General features: G+C 49.4%; 2 protein-coding genes across 2 annotated transcripts; both read left to right on the top strand.

Moving 5' to 3' along the window:
- Positions 1-2,665: 2,665 nt before the first annotated feature.
- On the top strand, positions 2,666-4,480 carry LOC109739315 (peroxidase 49). The gene is made up of 3 exons (XM_020298402.4): positions 2,666-3,014; positions 3,412-3,603; positions 3,723-4,480. The coding sequence occupies exons 1-3, from the start codon at positions 2,784-2,786 to the stop codon at positions 4,305-4,307; spliced, it is 1,008 nt and encodes a 335-aa protein (XP_020153991.1). The 5' UTR covers positions 2,666-2,783; the 3' UTR covers positions 4,308-4,480.
- Positions 4,481-8,820: 4,340 nt separating this feature from the next.
- On the top strand, positions 8,821-10,633 carry LOC109739311 (peroxidase 72). Its single transcript, XM_020298394.4, has 3 exons — positions 8,821-9,164; positions 9,553-9,744; positions 9,821-10,633. Exons 1-3 carry the CDS (start codon positions 8,934-8,936, stop codon positions 10,403-10,405), a joined length of 1,008 nt encoding a protein of 335 aa, XP_020153983.1. The 5' UTR covers positions 8,821-8,933; the 3' UTR covers positions 10,406-10,633.
- The last annotated feature ends 627 nt before the right edge of the window (positions 10,634-11,260 follow it).

The raw sequence follows: 11,260 nt of genomic DNA, 5'->3' as shown, positions 1-11,260 counted from the left end.
CTATCTCTTCAACTAGGTTTTCAACCATGATTGGAGACCAAGTATTTGCATCTACTTCACCGTACCACAGTTGATGACCATTGACATATGAACGATTGGTACCTTGCCCAAGGAAATAACCACCATGGTTAAACTGCACTGAAAACTTCCTGCTGCGCTTGTCTGCATACATGAAAACGGAGCACAACAGAGTTTCAGAATTTCTGTTCCACATAAACTGCAAGATACCAACTTTCAGTATGTAATTCACCTATACAACCAACATCTTCAACATGCACCAAAATATAGCACCTTATAGCACCAAATAACCTACAAACAGCCACCTTCTCCAAACCCAAAACCCTATAGGCAGAAACCCCCAAATCATGGTCTAAAACCCTAGGCAAATCTCCAAAATACAGATGGGCATATCTGACTAACACACACACCATCCACAATGCCCATCTCTAAATTTCAACCCTGTAGCTTACAGCGCAAGAACCATGGCGGGGCGATGTGAGGGCTTACTGTAGTTGGGCGGCGGAGCGCCATCGGGGCGACGAACAGGCGACATCGCAACGAAACAGCTCCAGCGATGAGATGCGCCGCGCCTGCACGGCGCCTCTCGCCCTTGTGCGGTGACTCCGGTGGTGGTGGTGCGGTGCGGTGCCGCCGACGATCGCCCTTCCCTCCTCCCCTTTCACCTCCTCCCCTTTCGTTATGATCGAAACCGAATGGACAAGGAGCTGGAGGAATTGCAGAGCCAGCCAAGGGTTTCCTTGTAAAAAGCCCAGGAGAACCCCGCAAACGCCAGCTGTCGCCTTGGATTGGTCAACAAGTGGTCAAATGGAGCGGCGACGAGTGGCGTACGATGAACAGTGACCGTACAATCACGTGTAGGCGTATTGAGTGACCGTATTGGTCGTATTTTAAAGTACAGTGGTCAAGGTGTGCTTTCTTCTTAAGTTCAAGTACCGCCAGTGCATTTTACTCTTAATTAAAGCAAGTCCTTCCGGGAACCTGCGGCTGTCGACATGGATCATTGCGCATCCCGGCCGTGTCCCACAGAGTTGGTACATCACGTAGCCTAGATTTGTTATGATTGTAGGATATTATATATGCCTGAATCCCAGCAGTGTTGCATGATCACCAAATCAACATAAGAAACCCCCGCAATGCCCACACGGTCCTGCACTTGAATTAATTATAACCGGCGTCCCACCTGTAACCATGTTTGCGTGTGTAACCAAAGGAGTGATTAGTTCAAAAGCAAACTGTCCTTTCCTTCTGGCTACGAGCGCTTTGTTTACTTATAGTTACTTAATTACTTTGGCAGCTTGGTTTCAAATATTGGCACGTGTTGGAAAGGCTAAATTCCTTAAATATGGTTGGGTTTAAAGTGAGAGATACTACTTCCCACAGCAGCAACAACAAAAGTGCTCAGTCTTTTGGAGGTGCTCATAGGGTGAGTGTATGCGTGTGTATATGAGCGCTTGCGTCTGTACTGTGTTCAAAAAAAAGTAAGAGGTCTATGGCTGGCCAGCCGACAATTGTACACTAAATTTCAACCTTCGAGACAATAAAGACAATAGTTTTTTCTCTTTATTATTCCTATTTTTCCAAAAAATAATTCACCTTTTAATTCACTAAAATGAGACTTTGATCGACAATTACTTTCTTAGACGGTCGCCATATAGGGATCACCAGGCTACAAAGATTGGCAAACAACACACCGCACAAACACTAAGAATATGAACTTCAAAACAACAACAGTAACCATAAGCAATCTAGCTCAGAGTTTTCTAGAAGTATTGTGAGACCATCCAGAATTGCCATAGCATGTGTTTATAAATATGAATGTAATAATATTAATATGATATCATATATTGTGTGCATCAGTTGATGCAGAGGCTGGGGTACACCCCTTTTTTGAAGAAAAAACACATATTGAATGAACATACACTTTGTGTTAACTTATATGTCTGAAAAAATAGAGCCCCAAACAAGATGCTTCTCGTCGTTTTGGGTTGTTGACGTGAAATTTGTTGTGTCAATTGTTATAACTTATATTTACATGTTAGGGACGCATTTGGAAGCACCGCAATGCATGTATCTTCGATGACTCTCATCCCTCCATCAACCATGTGATGCACGTTATGCAATGCATCCAGGAAGACGCCCGATGTGTTGGGCTAAAGCCGGTGCCACCAGAATCGGCAACATCACCCCGCAGAGTTAGGACCTCGTTAATTATGAGGATTTCTGTTTTTCTACTTTTTCTATCAATGGAATGATACTCAAGCTTTGCATATTCGTAAAAATATCTTGGTTAATTATGAGGATTTCTGGTTTTTCACTGTGGCCAATTTAGATATTGTTGTTCTTTTATGAGTAGTCCGCATGTTGTGTAAATAGAGGTGTTTGCAAGAAATTACGTTGCGCGTAGTGTATAGGTATAGAGCTGATGCTGGTTTCCGAAATCAAACAAAGACGTTAACACTAGGCGTTGGCTTGGGGCGGGCCAAGCTTGAAACCTTTTGGGTGAAGGAATTATGGCCAAGGCAGTTGAAACTAGCTACGCTCGATTATTTTTGTAACAACTCGGCTGCCACTCACCGTCCCGAACCACTCCACACCTCTTTCCTTTGCATATGCCACGACTATATAAACAGGACCATGCCCGCCTCATCTCACCACCCACAACAGGAGAAGCAGAAGCAAGCAAATATACAAGCTAGCAGCCCTCTTAATTCGTCGCTTGCAACGTAGTGCAGGGTGAAGTAGTTTGCCTGCATTGATAATCCATGGCGACCTCCATGGTTTGCCTGGTGGCCCTCTGCCTCGTGTCTCCGCTGCTCCTCGCCGGCGCCGTCGTCGGCAACCCGGGTTACGGCGGCCTGTTCCCGCAGTTCTACGACCACTCGTGCCCCAAGGCCAAGGAGATCGTGCACTCCATGGTGGCGCAGGCCGTCGCCAGGGAGACCAGGATGGCCGCCTCCCTCGTCAGGCTGCATTTTCATGACTGCTTTGTCAAGGTATCTCTACTACACACACTCTTCTTCCTGTCTACTGTATTAGTGTCATTTGCAACTTTGAATCAGATCCCTTGTCAGGCTGCATTTCCTCTCTGTTGCAGCAGTGTTATTTACACTTCATGCTTCGACAAAGCTACCAAGATATGTGCTGCACCTACATAGTTTTTTACTTTGCATTTTTAGTTTAGATTATAAGATATGCATTTTATCTTCTTTTTAGCATTTATCTTATTTGTTACTACCTTTGACTGCCCGAACTCATTTACTATAAGATGTGTATTTTTCACTTTGTGGCCCCAGTTTTATGTTCTCAAAGAGAAGAGTGGTTTTTCTACACCCCATCTCGGTGCCTCGTTAAGAAAACATCTTCCAGCAATAACTTTCTTTTTGAGTGTAGGGTTGCGACGCTTCTGTACTGCTGGACAACAGCACAAACATCGTGAGTGAGAAGGGGTCCAACCCCAACAAGAACTCCATCAGAGGGTTCGAGGTCGTCGATGAGATCAAGGTCGCCCTTGAGACCGCCTGCCCCGGCACCGTCTCCTGCGCCGACATCCTCACCCTCGCCGCACGCGACTCCACCATCCTCGTAAGTAACACCACTAGTAATTCTGCTTAGAAACATGAAAGAACAAAGGATCCCGAGTGAAAATGAACAACAACAAAAAACCATGTGTGTGACTCTTTTGGGTCCCAAAAAAACTGCAGGTCGGTGGTCCTTACTGGGATGTGCCACTCGGGCGGAGGGACTCTCTGGGCGCGAGCATCCAGGGCTCCAACAATGACATCCCTGCACCAAACAACACCCTTCCCACCATCATCACCAAGTTCAAGCGCCTCGGCCTCAACATCGTCGACGTTGTCGCCCTCTCAGGCGGCCACACCATCGGCTTGTCCCGGTGCACCAGCTTCAGGCAGAGGTTGTACAACCAGTCAGGTAACGGCATGGCCGACAACACGCTGGACGTGTCCTACGCGGCTCAGCTGAGGCAGGGGTGCCCACGCTCTGGTGGCGATGACAACCTCTTCCCACTCGACATCGTCACCTCCACCAAGTTCGACAACTTCTACTTCAAGAACATCCTGGCCGGCAGGGGTCTTCTCAGCTCCGACGAGGTCCTGCTCACCAAGAGCGCCGAGACGGCGGCGCTCGTGAAGGCATATGCAAATGATGTGCATCTCTTCTTCCAGCACTTTGCCCAGTCAATGGTGAACATGGGCAACATCTCGCCACTCACTGGGTCACAAGGGGAGATCAGGAAGAACTGCAGGAGGCTCAACAATTTCCACTGAGTTGCTAAAAAAATGCTGCTTGATTTGTTTGTGAATTGTATGTGGAGTTTGTGCATTTATTTTCAATAAGCAAGGGAGCCTTAGATGCTGCCTTGTGAGCTCTTGCTCAAAATCTTTCATACCCCTTGTAAGTGACCGACCCAAGATTTCTAAAAATGATGTTTGGTCTAATCCAGGATGTTACAGACAATGGTTTGAACATGTCATTGTTTGAGCATAAAAAATGACAAGTTTGAATTCCATCATATCTTTTGAATCTTTTGAACTGAAAGTCCAATTTATATTTTGTTTAATGTTTATGTTCCTTGCGACAAGGGCTTTCAAACAATACCACTCTTGAATACATTTTGACAAGTTTTACAATTTTACCATGTCTCAAATATTAAAACTTGTTGTTCGCCTCCACCGGAAAGCCCTCACCGTCAACTGCCTTGCTGTACGGTGGGAGGCCTCATGAGGAGGTATGCGCACTTTGCTCCATGGAATTCGAGTCGAGTCAGCACCTTGTGTGGGGCTGCTACTTCATTCACGGAGTTTGGGGCATCGTTGCCGTTTGGCTATCTAGTACTCATAATTTTGCTTAGAATTTCTCCTCCCACGAGGAATGATGGAACCTGAACATCGCCAGGCTTTATTCGAAAAGGAAAAAAAAAAAGGCAAGGTCGTCATGTATGTTCTTTGGAGTCTGTGTAAGAACATCTCTAGCAGACTCCTTAAAAGCGGTCAAACCCTTATAATTTTCAGGTTTTAAGGTTTTGGTCCTAATAAGTGTCCGTAAAAATCATGTAAAAGTGGTCCGACCCTTAAATATTTTAAAGCAAGACCCATATATTTTTGAAGGCTCGAAGGCCAAACTGAGGGTGGCCCTTATACCGGTCAAACCTCGTCAGGAAGGACGCGTCGCCACAATTCCACCATATGCCTCACCGGAATCGGCCCCCGGTTCAATTTGGGGCAGAAGAAGGGCGGGGCGAGGCGGCCGGGATGAGCGCCACCTCGTGGATGTGATCGGCCGCCGTCGGGGGCGTTCGGGGGACGGCGGGGAATGAGGAGGGGAGGCGGAGGAGGGCGGCGGGGAGCATCTCTGAGAGGAATATTCATTTTTACAGTGTCGTTCGCAGGGTCTGTTCTGCGGGAGGTAAAATCGACCCTTAAAACACGTTTTTTGCGACCCTTATCACGGTTTTAAAGGCCCGCGAAATTAAAAGTATGCCAGAGATGCTCTAAGAACTACGACAAAGAGAAGAGGGGGCAGCGGGTCACCTTGCCGCAGCCCCCTCCCATGTTTGATCCGGGCACCGGAAATTTCATTGAGAAACATCCTTGAAGTGGCCCTCGAGAAGATGGCCGCGACCCGGTTGCAAAAATCTATGGGTCTCTTTTGCAAAATATCAAAAATGTTGTCCCGCCAGGTGCGGTGGGCTCACAGTGGCAGGTAACAACATGTAAGCATGCACGTTGTTTCCTTGAAGAAGAGTTGAAACATGAGTCCTTCCGGGAATTAACCTGCTCCTGGCGACACGTACGTAGGCCAAGCGTACGTGTCCCGTGTCATCCAGAGTTGGTACATCATCCACTTTGACCGACCGGATTCGGTACGCGAGTCCGGACAAGGTGTAGGTTGAATGGTCGATCGATCACCCCAGCAAAAAAATAAGAAAACCCGCCATGCCAACACAGTCATGCATGCACTACATGGAGCTGCATTAATCAATAATGCGGACCGCGCGTCCAACCTGTAAGTAACCATGTTTTGCTTATAACAAAAGGTGGCAGCATTTGTTTGGAAGCAAAAAACCTTTACTTTTGCCTATACGCGCCTACTTTGTTAGCAATGATTTCACATATGATTAATTACCTTGTATTGCCACGTTCTGCTCGTTGCTAGTTAAATATGGTTGGAGAGTTAAAGTGAGACCTCCGACGACTCCCCTGGTCTATTGCATGATCCAACCTACGCTTACGGAAGGTTCATCTTGGAGACGCTAAAAGTAAGACTAGCAGCTTTCATGCAGTCTTAAGCCTTGGCTTGGGAGCAAGTTTTAAAGACTTGGGAGGGAGTTGCTTGATGGCAGAATTATTGCTGAAGCAGTTGACAACGGTGCCTAGCGAAGCTCAGCTACTACTCGATATGCCTAAGAGCATGTCCAGTAGAGCTTGCTTTTTTACAATTTTTGTTGAAAAAAAGCCGTAGACTAGAACCTCTAAACCCTCAAACCCGTAAAAAAATTTAGAGGTCCAACCCTCAAACTGTTTCCCCACCTGTAGAAGTGAGGGTTGAGAGGAAAAACTCCCCCCAACCCGCACTCCTCTTTCCTCTCGCGCGGGAGGGAAGTTTCATCCCGCCTCCCCTGCTCCTCCCGCCGCCTCGCCCCGCGCCGGCCATGGAGGCCTCCGCCGCCGCCGCGCCCCCGCCCGCCGCCGCGCCCGCCCCCGCCCCGGCCGACTCGGGCCCCGCCCCCGCCCCTGCCCCCGCCTCCGCCCCGACCGTGGCCGACGTGGTGGCAGCGACCCACATCGGGGCCAAGCGGCGGCGGGCGGGCCTCGCACCGCCTCCTCCCGCCTCCCCGGCTCCCGCCCCGGCCCCCGTCCCCGCCTCGGCGGCCGCCCCCGCCGCGCCCGCCCCCAAGAAGAGCCGGCCGAAGGCAGGCTCCCGTGGGCCGCGAGGGGCTTCCTCCAAGGTCGCCGGCTCGTCCCCGGTCGTGAACAAGCCGCGGAAGAAGCCCGCGGCCCCGCCCGCCGCCGTCGCCGAACCTCCTCCCGCCGCGCACGAGGTGTTCGAGGAAATGGCAACCCCATCCTCGTTCATGGACCTCCTCCAAAACGCGGAGGTGGACCTCGGAGCTCCGCCCCTAGACCCCTTTAGGGTTGGTGACGACTTGGAGGAAGATGAGGAGGATGAAGGGGATGACGAGGAGGAGGTGGCCGAGATAGGGGAGGAGGCATTCACCGCCGCTTCCCGCCCACACGCGCGGTCGACAAACTACACCGAGCCGGAAGATGTCCTCTTGGTTCGTGCTTGGGCAGCTGTGGGAATGGATGCAACCACCGGCACCGATCAAACCGGTAAACGGTATTGGCAAAGGATCGAGGACGTCTATTGTAGGATCAAGCCGAAGAATAGTGGGTTCATCCATCGCACTTTCCGGTCGCTTCAAGGCCGGTGGGAGTTGATCAAGCCCGCTTGTGCTCGTTGGAGTGTGGCCATGGACCAAGTGAGGGATGCACCACCTAGTGGAACCGTGAAGAGCGACTATGTGAGTACATATTTCTTCACTATTTTGATTATGTGTGTGCACTATGCTATTGGTGGGTTCTTATGTGATTTATGTGTGGTTGATAGGAGACAATTGCCGGCATGAGGTACAAGGAGATGGCCGCTTCCAAGGGCAAGCCATTCCCATTTAAGCATGTTTGGTCAATTCTTCAAACCTTTGACAAGTGGAAGTTGAGGGATCAAGAGACCGCACCCAAGAAGTCGGCAATGCTAAGGATGGATGATAGTGAAGATGAGGAGGAGAGGAACTTGGGCAAGCCCGAGGGAACCAAGAAGGGCAAGCTAAGGGTGAACATGGAAGAAGAGGCGTCAAGCCTAAGGGAGAAGATGGACCACATGATGAAGGCAAGAGAGGAATTGACAACGAAGACATTGGAGACGAAGCTTCTTATCACTGAGAAGAAGAAAGAGGTCAAGCTTGCACAAGTTGAAGCAAAGCGTGAAGAAGCAAAGCGCAAGGCCGAGTTGGAGGAGAGGATGATCAAGCTCAAAGAGGCAAATGTATGGAAAGAACTCATGGTGGAAGAGAAAGAGCACATTATGATGTCCAAGAAGGACATGGATCAAGACCAATTGCAATGGTGGAAGGACACCAAGGAGGACATCGTAGAGAGGAAGAGGATGTTCCGTGTTGCGTCCTCTACTTTTCGAGGTGACACTCCGTTGAGTAGTTGTGGTGATGGCGGTGTGTACGACTCCACCGGTGCCGATGGAGATGCTTGATGGAGCCCGCTTGTGGTCTAGGAGATGGCGCCGAGGTGCAACTTTTTGGTGATGGTGCCGATGAGAGGAGGAAGATGATGATTTTGTGATGTAAACTATTAAACCATGCATCAATGATTGTCATTTGGTAGTTTGTTTGGAAGTTGATTGTGTTCTTGTTGTCATAAATTATGAGATGTCAAATGATAGATTTATAAGTTGGGGTCGAGGCAAAGACTAGAACCCTCAAATCTAATCCTTAAAGCAGTTTAAGGGTTGGGTTTAAGGGTTCTAGTATTTGCCCCTGTTTTTCAACCCTTAAAAGTGTCAAAAAGTGGCACTTCTCAACCCTTAAAACTGCTTTAAGGATTTGAGGGTTCTACTAGTAATGCTCTAACAACCCTTAATGCTCTAACAACCCTGCTGGCTGCTGCACCTGCACCTCACCGTGTCGGCGTGCCCTCTGCTCCAAACCACTCCTCTCCTCTTCTCTTCCATCCATCCTCGTGCCTGCTATAAAAAACCCCTCCATCTTCACTTCATCTCACCACCCACCCACAACAAGAGAAGTGCAGGAAGCAGCTAGCTAACCAGCTCTCTTCTCAACGTAGTGCAGAGCAACGTAGTTTCCTCACATCCATCCACCAATGGCGACCTCCATGGGTTGCCTGGTTGCGCTCTGCCTCGTGTCCCCGCTGCTCCTCGCCGGCGCCGTCCACGGCAACCCTGGTTACGGCGGCCTGTTCCCGCAGTTCTACGACCACTCATGCCCCAAGGCCAAGGAGATCGTGCACTCCATTGTGGCGCAGGCCGTGGCCAGGGAGACCAGGATGGCCGCATCCCTCGTCAGGCTGCATTTCCATGACTGCTTTGTCAAGGTATCTCCATACTTAGAGCACCATAAGATGCGCCTTTTATTTGCTAACTTTAATTAGCTGTTCGAGCACATAGCTCAACGTGCAAATTTTCACTTCACCTATTGGTATAGGAAAAGTTATCCTCGGCAGCATGGAAGAATCTGTACTGTGGGTTTTAGGCTTACTGTTAAACGGTGATTAAGCTATATCCTACTACCAACGTAGCGCATGTGGGTACTGTTGACTGTTTTTTTGTCTGGGTGGCATCATCGATACCATGATTGCTCCGTTCTTCTTTCCACTGAGAGAGTGATTGATTAATCCAGTGTCCAATAATGCTGCCTCTGTGGAATGTTCTTGTGACAAATATGTCTCTTTTTCCGACAATTAACATTTTCGCGTTTTCTAGGGATGCGACGCGTCCGTGCTGCTGGACAACAGCACCAACATTGTCAGCGAGAAGGGGTCCAACCCCAACAGGAACTCCATCAGGGGGTTCGAGGTCGTCGACGAGATCAAGGTGGCCCTCGAGACCGCCTGCCCCGGCACCGTCTCCTGCGCCGACATCCTCGCCCTCGCAGCCCGCGATTCCACCATCCTCGTATGTTCACCACCTTTCCTCTCCTCTCACAAGCCCAGCAATCCAGCCAGCATGTGTGACTCTGATCAACCTGCAGGTCGGTGGCCCGTACTGGGAGGTGCCACTCGGGCGGAGGGACTCTCTGGGCGCGAGCATCCAGGGCTCCAACAACGACATCCCGGCACCCAACAACACCCTCCCCACCATCATCACCAAGTTCAAGCGCCTCGGCCTCAACCTCGTCGACGTCGTCGCGCTCTCGGGCGGCCACACCATCGGCCTCTCCCGCTGCACCAGCTTCCGGCAGAGGCTGTACAACCAGTCGGGCAACGGCCTCGCCGACGGCACGCTGGACGTGTCCTTCGCGGCGCAGCTGAGGCAGGGCTGCCCCCGCTCCGGCGGCGACAACCACCTCTTCCCGCTCGACGCCGTCACCTCCACCAAGTTCGACAACTTCTACTTCAAGAACATCCTCGCCGGCAGGGGACTCCTCAGCTCCGACGAGGTGCTGCTGACCAAGAGCGCCGAGACGGCGGCGCTGGTGAAGGCGTACGCCAACGACGTGCACCTCTTCTTCCAGCACTTCGCGCAGTCCATGGTGAACATGGGCAACATCTCGCCCCTCACAGGGTCCAAGGGAGAGATCAGGAAGAACTGCAGGAGGCTCAACAACTTCCACTGAGTCTTTGAATGTTTTGTTTTTTGAGGAAAAGAGTCTTTGAATGTTAATTGTACGTGGAGTGGAGTAGGTGTCATGTTCTGGTTGGTTTAATAAGCAGGTGTGTAGTTGTAATCTGGGAGCCCCGGATGGTGTTTTGTGACGAACTCAAGATTTCTGTAAGGGATGCTATGTAAGAGAAAGAGAAAAGTATGTGGTAGCAATCATTTAAGTATGACCGCATTTCGTTTATTTAGACATTTTTACCAAACAATTCATCAAAAGATCTATCGATGGTAGCGGTTGGTATACACAAACATCTAGCTAGAATCAAAATAATTTGCAAAAGTTTACATGCTAGGTTCTTCTCTGTTGTATACTAGACTAGAAACTTCGGCAGAATAATTTAGTAATCCCTCCGTCTCATAATGCAAGACGTTTTTTGAAACTATGGGACGGAGGGAGTACTTTCTAATGTTGGTCCACACATATTATTCTCTTCGTTACGAGCTGCATGTATTTTTATTTTTATTTTTGACAGGAAGCTGCATGTATATTTTGATACAAAGGGAGTACTCAGAAAAGCAGAAGGCAGTCCTCGTAACAAACTTGCTTTGAACATTTCCCTAGAAAAAAACACTTGCTTTGAACATTGTCAGATAAGAAATGATAAACAATGAGAATAATATTATAGCTCTCCATTAACGGTCCAAATAGCAATACACAAGGTCTTCAAGATGCACAGCATTGACGTGGATGGTGGTTAGTAGTGTTGATGTATAATTGTATTGCGTAGTCTCTTTCATGAGATCAGTCTTTTGGTTACATTGGCTAGAGCATTTGCCCGTCCCTCTCCATCAGTTTAGACTTTTGGATGAG

Source organism: Aegilops tauschii, chromosome 3 (genome assembly GCF_002575655.3).
Source record: "Aegilops tauschii subsp. strangulata cultivar AL8/78 chromosome 3, Aet v6.0, whole genome shotgun sequence".
Taxonomy (NCBI): Eukaryota; Viridiplantae; Streptophyta; class Magnoliopsida; order Poales; family Poaceae; genus Aegilops; species Aegilops tauschii.
Note: the sequence above shows the minus strand (reverse complement) of the source record. Positions and strands in the feature narration are given on the sequence as shown.

What these genes read in the sequence shown, in the direction of transcription:
- LOC109739311 (XM_020298394.4), top strand. Translation starts at nt 8,934, where the DNA reads ATGGCGACCTCCATGGGTTGCCTGGTTGCGCTCTGCCTCGTGTCCCCG. An exon ending in TCCATGACTGCTTTGTCAAG is followed by an intron (nt 9,165 to 9,552) that starts GTATCTCCATAC and finishes CGCGTTTTCTAG; the next exon opens with GGATGCGACGCGTCCGTGCT. An exon ending in CCCGCGATTCCACCATCCTC is followed by an intron (nt 9,745 to 9,820) that starts GTATGTTCACCA and finishes ATCAACCTGCAG; the next exon opens with GTCGGTGGCCCGTACTGGGA.
- LOC109739315 (XM_020298402.4), top strand. Translation starts at nt 2,784, where the DNA reads ATGGCGACCTCCATGGTTTGCCTGGTGGCCCTCTGCCTCGTGTCTCCG. An exon ending in TTCATGACTGCTTTGTCAAG is followed by an intron (nt 3,015 to 3,411) that starts GTATCTCTACTA and finishes TTTTGAGTGTAG; the next exon opens with GGTTGCGACGCTTCTGTACT. An exon ending in CACGCGACTCCACCATCCTC is followed by an intron (nt 3,604 to 3,722) that starts GTAAGTAACACC and finishes AAAAAACTGCAG; the next exon opens with GTCGGTGGTCCTTACTGGGA.